This window comes from Lepeophtheirus salmonis, chromosome 3 (assembly GCF_016086655.4).
Source record: "Lepeophtheirus salmonis chromosome 3, UVic_Lsal_1.4, whole genome shotgun sequence".
NCBI lineage: Eukaryota > Metazoa > Arthropoda > Copepoda > Siphonostomatoida > Caligidae > Lepeophtheirus > Lepeophtheirus salmonis.
The window spans coordinates 3959640-3977811 of NC_052133.2; the positions used below are offsets into that span (position 1 = coordinate 3959640).

Genomic DNA, 18172 nt, shown 5'->3' on the forward strand with positions numbered 1-18172 from the left:
CTAACGTCATTAAATTAGGATTATTGTGTGCAAAGACTTCGTTACCCAAGTGAGAAATATTGCAATGGAACGACATAGCTCATTGAACAAGGCATTCGGCAGAAATTACTCTCTTGAACTCAATGTGTCTAGGTTCGCGTCTCGGGGCTTTTGTTGTTTCCAAACAATGAATCAGAAGAACAATTCTTCTTTTAGTTATACACTTCTTCTTGATGGGAAAAAGTACTGTTCTGGAAACTCCGTTCCTTATAAAAAACGTATTTTCTTTGTTAAGCCCAGGAATAAATAACAGAGGATTTTATCTGAATTCTTTGTCAAAAATGTTTAAGAGAACCCAAAAAAAAAAAAAAAAAAAAAATGAAGTTGTCTTGGCCAGAGTTTCAATACAACTTAAATCCAAGGGCCAAATACTTTTCGCTTTTTTTCTTTTTGAAGGAAGAATTGAGAGATGCAATTAATTTTTGGTAATGTGTCAGTCCATTCTGAGGACAATCGATCCTTCGGACTGTCAGTACTACAAAATGATTAAAAAAAGAAAGAAAGAAAGTTAAATGACTTCATCAAGGACCAAACTTTATAAGTTTTAGGATTTATATACAGTACTGAAATGGACCGGAACAAGACTGAACTGTGTGGGACTGCAGTCTTCAGTCCTAAAAATTTTACTTTAATTGGTCAGGTGGAGTATTACAGATTCAGTAGTACAAGTAAACATTATAGTATTACATTTACTCCATCGGACCTAGGAATCTTCTTTGAAGTCCTAATAAATTTAATGTATTTGCATTTCTAGGAACTACCGAGACGCGAACCAACACATTTTGAGTCCATGCAAATAATTTTTCCTGAGGGCGTTGTCCACTGAGCTACAATGTTCCATAATACATTGACAAAACTGCATGATCAATCTTAATGTTAATCAAAATCTTCTTTCTCATACATACATATTCTGATTTCAAAAACATTAATAACAAAAAAAAAAAAAAAAAAACCTGCATAATCCTTATCTTTAGACGTTTTTTTATATTTTGTACAAGTTGATATTATGTACAAGTTGTAATTTGTATAATAAAATTGTACTAAAATTACAACTCAAAAATAAAATGAGTATTTTTAAATAAACAATTAAAATTAAAAATTAGTAATTGATGTGATAATCACGAATATGTTTCAAGATACAGTCAGATTGGAATTTTCAATGGCAGACATAATTTTCTCTGTATTTGGGTCAGTTTAGGATAATGTATGTAGATAAATAAAATTTTTGAGTTTTGAATATTGAGAGTGTACATTGCGGTTAAATATTTAGGAATATTTACATATGAAGACGACACTGAAGCGTTCTTGAATAATTCATATTTTTTTAATTTATTGACTCATTATTAAAATTTAAAATGAAGATTAAATTTAAACATAAACTGGATACTCGTTATTTATTTTCATAAAAATGAATGAGACCTGTACTTCTAAATATAACTACAACCAGGTCGTTTGAGGACCAATTTGACCCCCACTTTTGAAATTTTTTATCGTTATCGTCAAATAAAATTATCACCTTTTCTAAAAAATTTAAATGTCAAAATAATTTAAAATTGATTTTGTCTCTTCTTAAAAAAATTAATTTGTCAAATTTGTCAAAAAATCCTCCCTTTTGAAATTGTCCCATATGACGTCACAATGATATAATTTAGCCTCCTTTACTTGCAAATATCTTGACAAAACAAATTTAGTTAAAAAAACATTAAAATGTTTTCTCTTTTTTTTAAAGAGAATCATTATAATTCAGGCATAATGAACATTAAATGCAAAAATATTACAAAAGTGGGAGCGGGCAATGAACCCTATGGTTTTGCCAACACTGATTCAAATACTGTATGACATACAAATCATAGCCTTGTATAATCTATAAATGAATTCAATCGATGACAAACGGATGTACGTTTATTGTCTTAAATTTTGTCGTGTCTGGATCAAACATGTTCATAGTAATTGAGTCAAATTCAAAAAAATATTACAACTCTCACAGTCTCCCCTATAAGTAAATCAATAATATGATTTGATATTACAACAAATTGAATAGATAACTTTGCATTGTTCTAAATCAGGATTGCTTTTTATTTCAGTATTCTTAATGACTTATGTTCAAACTTCATTTGTACAGTATATATTTTTTTTGGCAAGAAAATAACTTTTCTTTTGGTATTTTAACACATAAAAACGTAAATGATTATGCAGATAGTAATTCATTACATTTCTATGTATGTAGGTATTGTTAGTCCAAATTATCTTTTCTCTCTTCGGGTATAAAATAAATGCATTAGAGTTTCTACAAGGGATGCCAGTTAAAGTCTTCGTGTAGAAAAACTACCTTTTGGAAAATTCACAGTCATTATTTTAATATAAATAAAATAATTTTTTCTTCTTGTTGAAAGAATATATTTCCCTCTCACGGCAGAATTAAAAGACAAAGAAGACAATCCCTTCAATGTAAAAATAGAGTGTCGAGATTTCACTGACATGATGCAAAGAGACCGAAACTTCAATATCCGAATGAATAACACATGGGGCAAGGTATCTTAGGACGAAATAGATAATCATTTAGCTCCTTTTGGTAAAGTTGAAGGAATTAGAGTAGCTCATCATAGCTTAATGAAGTAATGAAACTAAGAAGTTCTTCAAATTTGAAACAATTTTCCAATGTCCAAAAACAACTGAGCTCTTCATTAAACGTCTTAGTTAAGGACTCACCTAAATACCTTCCAATATTCCTTTTAAAAACAATAGGATTTTTCAAACGATATTCACAGCAGTGCATCTGAAGAGAAGGTTGAATCCAACAAAAAAGAGATAGCCTTTGTGGCAAACCCTCATCATCTCGAAAAAATCAAGGTTAGTGAGGACTTTGTAACTGAGGAGGAACACAACAGCTATGTGAAAAGGAAGAAACATAGTTTATTGGACGATGTAGTTGAACTTCTAAGCAGTACAAAGAAAAAAATGAATGAACTGATATTAAATAAATAAATTAAAAAATCTTCAAAAGATGCAAAGAACAATATTCTATGGAGCCCAATGTCTCAAATATTGATACAATGCAGATATGACTGAACTTGCTATGGAGTATGTGGAAAAGAAAAGATCAATGAAGGATCAACTTTTGAGGATTTGTTATATGATGTGTAATTATTTTATTTTATTTTATTATAATAAAGTAAGAAACTTATAGATGAACATTTATCGGCGGATACTGGATTGAATTCCAGTAAAATGGGGTGTATTTTGGAGCTAAATAAATAAAAACAGTTTTTAAAACATTAGTATTTAGCATTTATTTATAAATTTGATTTTAGAAGTGGCGTGCTATCTCCTGCAAAAGCTTCTGAAGACCCAAATTTTTTTTAATCATGTATGATAAATTTTTACTAGGAACCGGATTTGACTAAAATTTTGTATATTGTATTATTGGCAGTAGACCAGTTTAGAAATTAAATTTGAATCTTTAACTCAATCCAGCTCTGAGGCCTTAATGATGAAGAAACTAGCATTTTGATGAATGTTTGATTAATGATATATGGTCAATCAAAGCAATTATAAGCAAGTAAAACGCGTCATTTTAAAGCTATCAGTTAGCTTAACAAAACTTAATTTATATATATATATTTAGTTTTGTTATGAGAAAAACCTTACTTAACCTTACCTTAGTTTTTTGGCCTTAAATTCTTAAAATTTTTAACCATATAAACTTAAAACCGATATTATTAAAAAAAAAACAATTACTAAAAAGTGGAAAATTCATAAAGTTATGAATAATTGTGTGAATTATAATAATCAAGAAAAGAAGAAGGTTTCATCGAACATAACCTTTTATATAAAAATGTATATATGTACAAAAAATACTGCATAAATGAAATTATGATTGTTATAAATCACACATTATATCAATAATGAAAATTGTTATTTCTCCATCTTTAAGGCCTCAAAATTAACAGTGGGATTGAGTTCTAGATACAAAATTTTATTTTTATGCGGGTTTAACTTCAATTATACCATATATCAAATTTTAGTAATTTTTTTTCTTCGTGAAAATTTCTCTTCGAATGACCAATGACTTATATTTAAAAAAATAAATCTATTCGAAAAGTAATTATATTATTTTTAGTAATATTTTTTTAAAATTGGATGTTAAGAATTTCAAGAAAACTTAGGTAGATTGGTGATAGCATCAATAAGTAAAAATCGTTCCATGGGCGTCTTTTGTGTGTAATTTGGAAACGACCGTAAGATTTAGAACAATATTGATATATTTATCGTAAGAAAAAGCCATAAAATGATACTCAACGCCGCACTCTTGAGTTTTTGCACACATTAATTTTGAAGATTATAGAAGCTTAGTTTACAAGATTTTTAATTAAAGTTATTCAACATGGAGACGTATAAAAAAATTCGACCATCATAGAATTTGATAACAGAAATGACTTTTCTTTATCTTAAGAAGAAAACTTTAATTTTCTCATTCATAGAACTAGAAAAATATAATTTTTATATCTTTTTTAAGTAAGATAATGGGATTTGTTGAAATTCATATTTTAGTTATAATTTAATGACAAAGTCAACTCACATACATATTTCTACGTTGATGTAAAAATGATTTATAGGTACATAGGCTCATTTACTTATTCTTATTCTGAATTCCGGGAAAAGTTGGAAAAGTGTGAAAAAATTATCAAGGGATATTAAATTTATGAATAAAAAGCTTAAAGTAAAGACAAACCATTTCGTATGTTCAGGATCATTATTGGAATGTTGTATTTTTGAGTTCCTACCAAATCAAACAAGTCCCTAATTTAATCATTGGTACTGCTATTCTATATTTGGTTTTCTGGAGAGGATATGAATATATTAAAAAGCATAATATATTCTCCAAAAGATTGGTTCTTAATCCATTTGTTGAGCCAAATGACAATGTCAAGCATATAACGTATCAAAATCTACCCAAAGAAAGTATAGCTTATGTAATTCACTCCCTAGTTCTAGCGTGAACACTGTACGCGAATGATAAATGTGATAATCATAATTATTATGCAGAAAATGTCGTAAATTCGTCTTTTGTGGAGTATCAAAACGAACATTTCGTGGAGTGAGGGATGATACCGAAGGAGGATAACATCTGATAGTGTAATGTATTAGGGATGTTTCTCATATATCTACCATGAATCATGACAGTATCATTATTTCTTAATTTTATTCTTTAGGAATACTTTGGAGATGATACAAGACAATTATATAAAATGACAAACTTCACTTGAGGCTCAAAACCAATTTGTATGACAATCCTAGATATGAATAATGATAGAGTCACCAGGCCTGTTAAAACGTGATGGGAACCTGGGTCAAAAAATAAGTGTGCGCCCCTTTTCTTGATTAAAACCATTTTTACTTTAGAATAACCTTTTTTTATAAAAGGTCCAGTTTTTGTTTGGCCTTTAATAAAAATTTAAGTACAAATTTTATTTATTTTTATTTTTAAAATTACCATTTTAAGAAAAAATAGTCAAAGCATACTCTTTGTATGGTTTTAATAAATTTTTTGTTCTTGTATTGTATATTTAAAATTCTCAGTAAGGCACTCCAATTCAGAACAGGGCCATGGGGAAGTACACCCCCCCCCCTTAAGCCACCCCTGACTGACATAAGGAACAACTTTTAAATTACTTTATGTCCATTATTTTAGCATGCTTAGGAAATTATTTGACATTATTTCCTTGTACTTTGGACCTGTCAGATAAATTAATTATACAAATGCATTTGAAAATTTATTCATTGCGTATATATTTCAAATGTTAAATATAATTTGATTGACAAAATGTATTATTACGCTTTTAAAATATATTTAAAGGTAATCAAATTATTTGTACAAATATAATATATATATATATTTATGTGTACGGAGGATTTCCTCCATAAAATTTCCAACTACATTTATAGAGATCTACCAAACTACTGATGGGTCTAACTCATCGTATTCGTTGATAGTTTTCCCATCCGCAGAAGGGCTAACATATAAAAAACTCTCTTAATTCTCCAAAATGCACCCAAGCACTCGTTATTTGTGTAGGACAACCGTGGAACCTCAATACAGTTTAAAAAACCACCACCACTACTTCAAATAAAACGCTATAGAATCGTGAATGCTTCAAGTAAACGATTGTCCGGTATGAACTTGAGGCCTTTAGGCGGATTAAAAAACACCATTGCCACTTTAAGAACCATAAAAAACTCCTTCTAATTTCCCAATACTTTTTATAATGGCAGCATTGACAGTAACTAACTCCTCAGTTGAGAAAACTATCTATGTACAGATACGTATATGGTTCAGTCCAATCTGTATAGGGGACAAATTGGTTGACAAATCAGTACATAAATAGTTAAATTGTAGAAAACTTTCTATTGATGACAATTTTCTCCAGGGCAATTTTTCGAGGACAATATTCAGTAAGCCAATATTCCTACCGGCAATCTTCCTAGAGCCAAATATTCCATATGTATATTTATGTGAGTACCTCCAATTCATGTTGGCATGAAACATGAGGAATTTTACAGATATTTGAATTCTTAAAAGGAATTATTAATTATACAAAACCTCAAAGTAAATAGGTTACGCATGAATATTTTAGTAGTAGGTTCATGTTTCGACATAAACATAATAGTATTTTCATACTTATTGAATGAAAAAAACACTTTAATGCTGAATAAATCAATTCTTGTTATTATCTAGTAGACATTATTACGAACACAAAATTAACTTCTAGTTTGCAAAAAAAAAAAAAAAAAAAAAAAAAAAAAAAAAAAAAAAAAAAAAGTTGAATATATATGCATTTACATTATGCACATTAACTTCAAGTTCTTCTTAATATACTTTCCAATGCCTGACCGAACAATTTTTTTATATATTATATAGTATTGATTTGTTTTATATGTATATTTTTATCTAGAAAACACGCAATGATTAGGGAAAAAGTGACAAGCATGTCTAAGTCACTTGTATTTTTTCTTGTGACTTCACAACCTGGCTATATATGTACATATATATTTTGATTTATAAAAAAAAAGTTTTTTCTGTGAACTAACATTTAATACAAATACGTTAGATTGCCAATCAAACTAGTTCCAATACACTTCAATAATAACCATTAAATGCATAATCCCCTCCCCCCTTAAAATTTTTCAGTAACTCTATTTAAGCAGAAAAAAACATTTAAATTACAAAAATCAACACTAATTATGAGAAACTAGATTTCTCCCAATTACAAAATGGTTTCAATTAATGAAACAGTCAGTTCAATGCACTCAAAACCATCTACGAATGAGTTTTTGGTAGCAAGAATAAATAAACAAGTATTTTTGCAGACAATTTTGATTTTGTAGACAAAATTTAAATTAAATCAAAACAATAACATGGAAACGATAGACCTTGAAAGCCCCCTTCTTTACCATTTTGCAATCCCTGGACTTTGCAATGTAGAAGATGGGGGAGAAGGAGACCAATGCTGTCTCAGAAATCAACAAGTAGTAGATATTAGCTGCATCTGAGGCTGTATGGAGTACATGGTCCGTGTGGCCTGTGCATGTGCTGTCAAAAGGTTTCAACCCGTGTTTTTTTCTAATAGTGGCCATTTTGAATGAAATTTTAAAATGTTCAACTTATAAATATTTGCAGTATATTATACTACTAGCGGTAGTACTCGGTTTTGTCCAGAGTAATTAGTCGTCAGCTAAAATACAAATTTTGCATAAATAAAATAGAAGATAAATCTCAAAGAAATCTCAGTGTTACTCATGGTTTTTCATCAGCACACACTCATATGTAACTAATCAATACATGTATCAATTTAAAATAAGTGTTCTATCCTCAAATATGAAGGAATAATAATTAGAGTTAGAGTTTTTTTTTAATATGATGTGAAGACTGATGAGTACGTTAGTCTTTAGAGCGCATACTGACAAATACACAATGCTACATGCAAAATGCATGAGAGAGTTAATTGATTTTTATATACCACCGTATTCAAATCTTAGCATAAACTATAAATGTAAATCCATTTTAATAAATATATAGGATATGAATAATATAAATAATAATCGAAATAATTTTTTTTTGGTTGTAGCCACAAAAAAAACTTTCTCAACCATTATTATATTTTTTTACCTCTGATAGTTTCATATTATTATTCTTATATATCTCGAAAGATTAACGAGAAATTGTACTCATATCTTGGTACCTCTATAGTGTACTTGTGTCGGATACAATTTGAATGTCACCAGGAATTTTTGAATTTTTTTAAAATGAAGGCCTATCTCATTTGTTTACTAAGCTCAACATCTCTGTAATATCTTGCTGTTATGAATGTTTTGTTAGTTTGCTCATTTCCTTTTGTGTATATCTGACAACAAACATTCTTGTTATTGACTTAATTCCCTTATAAACATTTATTAAGATTGATATTAAATAAATTTAAAAAACTTGTCACTTGTTATATATATTAGGGCAAACATTGTGATCTCATTTAATGTACTTGAAATCCTCAATTTTGTTGTTCTTTGTATGTGTAGGACTCGTTATTAACAGCGTAATTTAAGCTTAGCTCGTCATATTAAAAAGGAAAGGGAAATTACATTACAAAAAACAATGAATATGCCTTTTAATAACAGTGAAGTAAAACAGTAATTTTTCCGTCAATGTAAAGAGCGCAGTGAACTTTCCATACACGCTTTTGAAGAACAGAGTATTTTTGCAAAATATACGGAAAAATTACATTTCTTTAAACAATTCGCTTTAGAAGACACCAGCCAATTAGAGCTTCATATTTCTTCTCGTTAAAGAGTCCAAATAAGTTCAATTAAGTAGTACGCAACCAGGGGGACCTAGGGGTAATTATCACTATATTCTTCCAATTTTTTTTTATCGTTAGGCCAAATAAAACTATTGTCTTGTGAAAAAAAATGGAAATGGTCAAATGTTAAACAAATTTTAATTTATATTTTTTAAGAATTCAAGTTTAGCCTCTAAAAACTGCATATACCAATTTAGAGTTTATATGTAAAAAAATTCCGTCAAAGTTGTCAAAAAGCCCCCCTATAAAAAGAATAATCGTAGTCACGGACCTGCCCTCCTAAAAAAATGAAATAAAGAAATCCTGCAGACGTCTGATGATGTCTAAAGTATATAATATCCAAGTTATTTATTCTAATCTATTTTAAACCTGAAAATGTTATAAGATTTCAATTTGTACTTTGTAAAAAAAGATTTTTAGTCCAAATTTAGCTTCTTCCAAAAAAATTTAAATGTAAAATTTATATAATTTTTTTTTCTAAAAAAGTTATTTGTCAAACTTAAGATTCTGTCAAAATTATCAAAAAGCCCCCATACCCAAAAAACAAAAAATCTTAGTCATTACTCTTCTCTCCCTAAAAAAATCACCTTGTGGACCCCCTTGATGGCACCAAGATTATATAACCCCCCTTGCAATAAACTTTCGTTACATTCATATCCAATTTATTTATTAGAATCTATAAATCTTTTGTAAGTTCTTTATATCTAATCATATTCCAATCATATTATCTGTCATTTATAGTTATTTACGACCAGAAGCTTTCACATAACAATATACGAGTACATTAGTGCTTATTTCAGAGAAATTATATCAAACATATGTATGTGCATAAATTATTACATGGGATTAGTAATATAAATATTATTAATAATATCAAATCATTTTTATTTTACAAGATTTAAAAATATTCTCTACAATTTTAGATTCTTGGACTAAATTAGTTAACAACTCACTGTGGGGCTGAAGGTGCACCTGGTATGACGCAAGTTAGAATAAAATTAGATCCAGGATCTATATGAAACTCTCCTCTAGCGTCCATTCCGAAAATGAGGGCCTTAGGTGTAACAACTTGAAGTTCGAATGGCAGGGAGTATGCTCCAGATGGTGTCGAAACCTATGAAAACAAAAGGATTAAGTGATTGAAAAAAATAATTTTTTTAAATAAAATTAAGTATTAATCAATAATATTAATAGATTAAGATATAACATATTTTTTAATTAAATATTTCTTAGAAATGTATATAACATTCACTCAAATAAATAATTTCTCTCTAATATGTCAAACAATTAAGTGTCATTTTGAATATTGTATTTTTTAACAAATTAAGTATTGTTAACTACAGTAAGGATATAAATAAGTCAAAAATAAACAAATGATAACCCATGATAAAATGTGAGTTGGTTTTTCTATTTAGGGTTCAATTGAAATGGATTTTTGTTTTGGATACGGACCGATTATTTGAGGCTTAAAAAAATCAAAAACCGATTCATCACCCATTTGAGATTCTTGTAAAAAGTAATCAAACAAAAGCCTATCTAAGGCAATTTTGGAAACTGGATAATATTCGTCATCCTCGTGGTTAAGATTTTACAAGATTTCATCATATAATTTTTAAATCGTAATTTTTTTATTCATGGTCGATTTGATAATGATATAATCTTAATTTTTGACCATATAAGTATAACGGATAAAAATGACGTCACATACTCTTACGTTAAACATTGATAGGGTCACATCCATTAATTAAGAGTTAAAAAAGTTAAAGAAAATGTCTCACTGAGAACAATTGGATTTTTAACAGTTAATTAGTTAAATTTTTAAATCTCATTATTATTTTTGAACAAATTTCAATTTAAAAAAAAAAATTAAAACATCATCTTATTTGTTAGGGTAATAAAATTATTGACAATAATAAGTAACTTCGGTCGATTGCCGATTTAATTAGCTCACAAATATATCGATCGAGTCACATGATATTTTACTTGCAATTGCTTTGAAGTTTAAAAGAAACCAATTATCCAAATATAATGGGGGGATCGCCCAAAGTGCATAGATTGACGTTAGATAGTATGATAAACTATAGATACATTGAATAAAACAAAAGTATTGTATCCATAAGTCAACTTTATTCATCTCTAATGTATCTACGTAAAAACTTTTTCTTAGAAAATGCCTAGCTTTTGTATGGTCTTTTTAAAAATTGTGTTCATACTTTATTTAATGACTGTTTGACTTAGAAATAATATTTATTTTAACTACCATTTAAAAAAGAAGGTACATCCTTTTTTTGTTTCTAAACATCCTGGTTTTCAGTCAATAGAGGGGCCTTGGGCCAAGTTTCTCCCCTAAAATAGGCATTGTTAAACTTTTTTTGACAGGGACATCTTAAATTCATAAATCTATTGAAAATATATCTTTCATAGATTTTTGTTTCTTTGGAGATAGCATTTTATATGGACAAAATACAGCGGTTGTTTAAAAACGTAAATTGAGTGCATAGACTGTGTCTATGCAGGTAGAACGTTGTTTGTTGTTATGGTGGGTAGGCATAAGTGTTTGGCTCACCAGACAAAATAATGTTGGGATTGCAAACTACTTAAATCTTTTGTTTAGAGAGACCAGAAGGAACTGGAAGAGTCTGGAGGTGATTATGAATCGAGAACAATGCGTGCTGATCTCAAGAAGGTTGTCAGATTTCTTTTTACTTTGTTAGACACAGATTTTTGGCTTCCGAGCTCCCCAAACTTCAACCCGATGGACTTTTTTGTGTGATGTCTAGTTGAACGATGCAGCAAAAGATACTCCTGCTGATCCCGGGGCTGTTGCAACGGGGAGGGGTTGGGGTCTGTTATAGAATAACAGAGTAAGAAAAAATTGAATGTCACTCTGAACTTTTTATTAGAAAAAGACATATAATTATTACTTTCTAAAATTACATCGTTAAATCGATTATCCACATAGTCTAGGAAAAGGAACCCCAAAAGGCCATTAAACAAATATAAGAAATATTACTTCATAAAAAAACGTTAAATACATCAAAATGATGTATAATACATTGTCTCTCATCTTATGAATAAAATTCAAATGTAAAAATGACATTGAAACGAGAATATAATTTGAAACTTGCGTTTCTCATAGTGCACTTAAGATCATAAATAATATTATTACATTATTTATGACAAACTTTGTAGTCATATAATTTTGTTTATACATTTTCTGTCTCATTCCGTTCTTTCAAAAGAAAAAAAGAACTATTTTAAATAAGGTTTTTAGTATCTAAGTTGCTAAGTAATGTAAAAAAATATTCGAAATGAGTTATGTACTTTATGGTAAGGTTATAAATAGCTTTTTTTCTCATTTTGAACAATATGGATTGATTACTAAAAATACCCTCATAAAATTTAACACTTTAATTTAGAAATAATATTTTAAAACCTGAATGTGACGATGCCTGTTTTCTTTTTTGATGACATTTAAAAAAAAAAGTTTTTTATAATTTAAATGAATAAAGATTTATATTATATTTCATTTGGACATTGTAGATATGATTAATGGTATGTAGGTAAAAAAGAAGAAAGATAAAATTCAATGCCTTGCATTGAATCAAAGACATTTTTTTGTGGAGCGTACCTATATATTATTATTTTTTTAATTGGACAAATGTATAAAAAAGAGGGTAAAAAAGGAAATATTAATTACAATCTATTAGACGTGTATCATTTTTAGAGTAAAAATGCAGTTTTGTGATTTAAAAGGAGGAAAAAACAAAATATTATTCTTCTTTTCTAAAAATAAATTTATTCTTTCATCAATCAAAGATAAATCATATTTATATTTTTCGAAAAATTATTCTCCTATTTTATTAACAAATTATCCTTATTATTCGTTTAGAAGCACGGAAAATTAAACGTAAAGCTGCCTAAATGGATCGTCACAATAAAAAAAATTAAAAATTGACAAGTTATATTTGAAAAGGGCTATATTGGGACCAATTTTTTCAACTTTTCATTCTAACTTTTGCGCAAATTTTAATACCAACCCTTTAATTAAGTCCAATATGAAGTAAAAAAATAAAGTGGGATTTTCTATATTTTTGTTCAAGACTTCTTTTATGGTGACGCACCTCATTTTTTAATATGTTTACAATTAATTATAATATTTCCCCTACATTAAGCTTTTTATAAGTAGAAAAGTGATCCCCCTATACCAGCAAGTATCTTATTTCAATTACACTATTTTTCTTGTGCTTAACAAAAAAACCAATCCTTAATAATTTGTAATTTAAAACTGTATTTTGCAGCCTTTTCTCTAAAAGAATTAGATGAAAAGACCTAATTGGTCGAAGTTAAACAAATTTTCCCAACCATGATGACATTAGTCTTCAATTATAGTGGATGGAATTTATCACAGCTTAACAGGAGATCATTTAAACTTCACTGATCAACCTTTGAAATAATAATAATGGAAAAAAGCGAAGAAATCGACAGCTGAAAGAAAGAGTATAATGCACGTTTATGTGTTAGGATGTTAATGGCGTAACATACTTGGGACTTACCAGAAATTACGACATCATTGTCAACTTTTCATTATTCGTTATACATACTAAGTGAGAAATATAGTCTAGTGAGTGATAGTTTTGGGGAACTAGGAGATGATAGAACAGATTCTAAAGAGTGAATAGAGAGAGAACGTAGGTCTTCAAATGGAATAATTTAGATTTTATATCCTTCATATTTTCATTAGAACAATTTTAAACAATACTTCTCATCTAAATATACATTTTTTTTAGTTCATAGGCATTATTTTATTCCCTTTACAAGAGTGAAACTCAAGTTTCTCATTTATTTTTGAGGCTTGTTTGCTTTATTTGTAGTCCCTCTGTTTGTGACTCAAGTCAGTACGTGTTCACAAAAGTGTCCTTATTTTGAAGTTGTTATATTTTTGTTCTGCAGGAATATATCGATAAAACATTATTTGCAAAATTTCAGGTATGTAATTTTAGCATAGTATTGAGACTTTTAAAATGAAAAAAGTGGTGAATTTTCTATGAAGTTATCATCGAGTAAAAATGGTTCTATGGTACGACTTTTGCGTCCAATGTCACGTCAAGATTATGTATCCACTTGCAAACTCGAATGTCAAACAGTTAATTATTAATTAGAGATTAATTAGTCTACCCATTAAATTAATAATTTTATCAATATAAAAATCAATGACTGAATATGAAATAACTCTAAACAAAGGTCATTCTTAACATACAAATTAATATAAAAATCATAAACAGCTATGAGGAAAATACAAAACAATATGACTTTTGTTTATTTCAAAAAACAATTCTTGTTTGAATGCGGGCTTCAGATTTAGGGTTACGTCAAAATTTTAGAACTACTTCATCCCTAAAGACAGGATACCTCAACTATCATTCATCTAAACGCAATTTATTCGTATGAAATTTCGATATTATAATCTTCAAATCTCAACCAGCCCCTTTTTCAAAATGAAGAGGCTCAGTGATTAAAAAAATATTTTGTTTGTGTTAGAGAAAATGTGACGTTAATAATTTTTGTACTTCCAAAATATAAGTTATCCTGATATTTTTACTCCAACAAACAAGACACATTTTAAATCAGGGAACCTGAATGTATACGTCTATATGCATGATGGATGTAGTAATCCACCAAATATTTTTTAGGAGTTTATTTTATAAACTATACCTATATGACTAAATAACTTTGAAATGAACAAAAAAAAAACAATTTAAAAAAATATGAAAAATGGTTTCATCAACATAAACACCTCTCATTCTCTTTAAAAAATCAATTAAACTGAAGTAGAGACACATATAAAAGTTTACAAAAAACTATTTTCAAATAATTTATATTGAATAGAATTCTCCCTCCCTCCCTCCCTCCAAACAAAACCATATATTACTTACATTAAAATGTCAAACTATTGTTTAAACTTATATTTATAAACGTATTCATTGAAGTTTCGTTAAATATTGTTTTTATTCATTCTGAAGGTGGAAAATGCCTATTACTTCTTTTTCTTATTCATTGTAACTAAAGATGAAGTGTTCTTTTCTTATTCTATTCTCTCATAGATTATGTAATATATATACATACGTATTAATGTTGGGTATTGGTTTCATATTGATAGACTATTTGGAACCCTTATGATTTGAAATGGATCGAACTAATTCGCCCATATAAAGGAGTTAAGTCTGGATCAGTCCTAAAGAAAAACCCAGTTTGCATCAGTTTCATTTAAAATTCGGTCTGGAGCGATTTTATAGATGAATTGCTGATGACATCAGCTGTGTTTCAAAAATGTGAACATAGTCCTAAAATAACGTCATTTAAAGCTAAACATGTGCAACTAATATATATGGCAAACGGAGAAAATTGGTCCATAGATTAAGACTGAAACAAATCAGTCCACGATTTGAAAAATATTAAATTTCAATCTGCAAGTGAGGGGACAAATTATATAATGGGGACGTGGTCAAAGGCGTCCGCATTATTTTTTTTGGGAGGAAACAGGGCCATGACTTGGACTTTTCTTAGGAGGGGGGAATTTTTAATTAATTTCACAGATTTTTTTTTTTAGATATCAAATTTGACAATATATAAGTAAAACTCTTTTGAAAATGCTATAGTAAAACTTTTTTTTGAGTACTCTAAATTTGAACGAATAACCTTTTTTTAAGCACAAAAAACGTTTTAAAAAATTATAGAGTTGAAAAAGACTAAATTTGAACGAAGTAACAATAATAAAAGGGACCAATTGAAAAAAAAAAGTAAATAAATCGAAAAATTTTGACATTTCAATTTTTCTTCGCAAGACAATAATTTTTTAATATGATAACTGCATCTTTGTTTGGCAATGGCACCTAAAGGTGACATACCGGGTGCATGGGAAAAAATATCGTTCCAATCCGTATAGAAAAATCATTTCAAACCGAGCGGAAAAACAATTCGGTTCTGGACCGAGTCTCAACACTAATATGTACATAAATAAACTGCTTTGTTTATGTGCAAGTATCATCCATTCATAATAGATGTGAGTATTAATGGAATTTTGAAATTAAACTTTAGCATTAGTTTTTACTCTTTGTGTCACTTTCATTTAATGTTACAAACATTAACACATAGCTACATTATTACCATACATTCATATATATATATATATATATATGAATGTATTTTCCCTGTTGTTGTCGTCGTCGTTTCGTTTTTGTTGTGTACTCTTTATATAGCAACGAAGCATAAATATAGTTATAATTACATATTTGTATATACCTTTATTAATTAAGTTTTTCTCATTATTTACTATCAAAACCCCCTTGTATCCAAAATAGTCATTATGTTTCAGATCTCAGCGACAGTAAAATCCCTAATTAAAACCTATTTTAGCTATACTACTTTAATAAAAAAGAAACCGTTATTTTCTCATTCTGAATTCAACTATCCCTCGATTCTTAAATTATTCTTTTTACTACAATTGGTATGATATTGCCAAAAGGATCCATTTAGTCTGATAAAAGCATCTTTTGGAATGCTCCGTGATTTTCTACATTTGAAAAAAAATTGGGGATTTTTTTTCTGTCTCTGATTTCTGCATTCCTGGAAAAGTTTTCTCTGTCATTGTTCATACCAGTTGAAACATCTGGACATTTTGGACCTCGAAATGTGGCTGCTTTCCTCTCCAGACACGAAACCCCTTGGACTACTCTATCAAGTTGTGTCTCGAGGAGAGGGTGAGTGCTACTCCTCACAGGAGTGTCCAGCCTCTAGAGGCTTCCATCAAGAAGGGGTGGAGCAATCTGGAGTCTGACTACATAGGTTAGGTGTTCAAGGGATTTAGGCCTCGTATTGAATCAATGATTCTAGATGATGGCTTACATATTGAATAAAAGTTGTGCCAACCACTATTTTCAAATGACTTTGTAAAATACATTTCCTCACAAAACCTCTTGTTGACAATGGAAAAAAATAAAATGTAAACCAATAGATAAGATCAACCCTGCATAATATACATGTATAATTAAATATTTATTTTCTTGTATTATGTATTCTTCAAGCAGAAGTAAGTTTATTTATTTAAATAAATATGTTTTTAATTATACTAATAAAGCAGAGTTTCTGTGTAAGCTTTTAGATTCATCATTTTTGAGGTACATTTTTAATATTTTGAGAACGGCGTCACTACTTGATCTAAGAAAGAAGTATATAGCAACGAGAATGTGACAATAAAACTCAAGGAGTCATATTTAAAAGCATATATATAAAAAAAAAACTTGCTGACTTGTTATACCTTGAATGCTAAAGAGTCTATGGTAAATGGTTTATCTAAAGTAAGACAAAGTATAAATAATATTGTACAAAAAAAGTCCTTTAGTGTCTGTGTTTGACATTTTTAATAATTTTGTATTTAATATTTTTTAATTTGCTTTATAATAATTATAATTTTTATATATTGTACTAGGACGTACCCGTATTATTTCGATTTTTTTTATTAATGCTTCAAATAACTCCAGAATTTAGCAAAGAATGTCGAATAATGACATAAGGATTAGAAATATGTTCTTCCTTCAACCATAAGGTAGATACATAGTATGACAAACTTGATTGTTCTCTTCCCCATTCCTTTTTTAAATTCGTATTCACTTGTACGTTCTACCTTGTTCCTATAATACAATAATTCATCTTTTTAATATTTGATGCTTTTTCGAATCGATAACCCATATCTTAAAAAAACTTTGAGACACGGGGAATAAATCTTGTTAAGCTAAAAAAACAAAACAAAAAAACTTAGTATGTAAAAAACAAACTTACCCTCCAAAGCCAAGGAATATAGTCTGATCAGAATAAAACATGTCCTTAGGTATGTAACTCAGAATTCTGAATGTGTTTTAATTTATTACTAAAGTATGTATCTGTCTTCGTTTTTGAAATAAATATGCGTTTATATCAGCGGACATACAACTACATATAATATTATATTATAGCAAATATGCTTAAATAAAAACATGGATACATCTATATTAATAAAGCAAAGTTGTTTTTTTTTGCTTTAGGCTTATATTTTAGTGTTCTTTAATTATCGTAGAACTACGTGATTACTTGATCAAATAAATAAATAAGTAGGAACGAGGGTGTGGAGCTTAAGCTCAGTACGTAGTATTAGAAACGAAAAGGGAAGTACATTCCTATTTTTGGGAAGCAAAGTTTGTTTGTATGTCTGTTTTGCTCCTAATATTTAATAAATGTACATGCTT

The 18172-nt window shown here is 28.7% G+C and overlaps 1 protein-coding gene across 1 annotated transcript in view; it reads right to left on the reverse strand.

The window, feature by feature from the left end:
* The window catches only part of LOC121114248 (zwei Ig domain protein zig-8), a 210556-nt gene that overhangs the window by 7001 nt on the left and 185383 nt on the right, over positions 1-18172 (reverse strand). The window contains exon 4 of the mRNA XM_071886899.1: positions 9845-10005. Coding sequence (XP_071743000.1) covers positions 9845-10005 — 161 coding nt within the window. The remainder of the gene's footprint in view (positions 1-9844; positions 10006-18172) is intronic.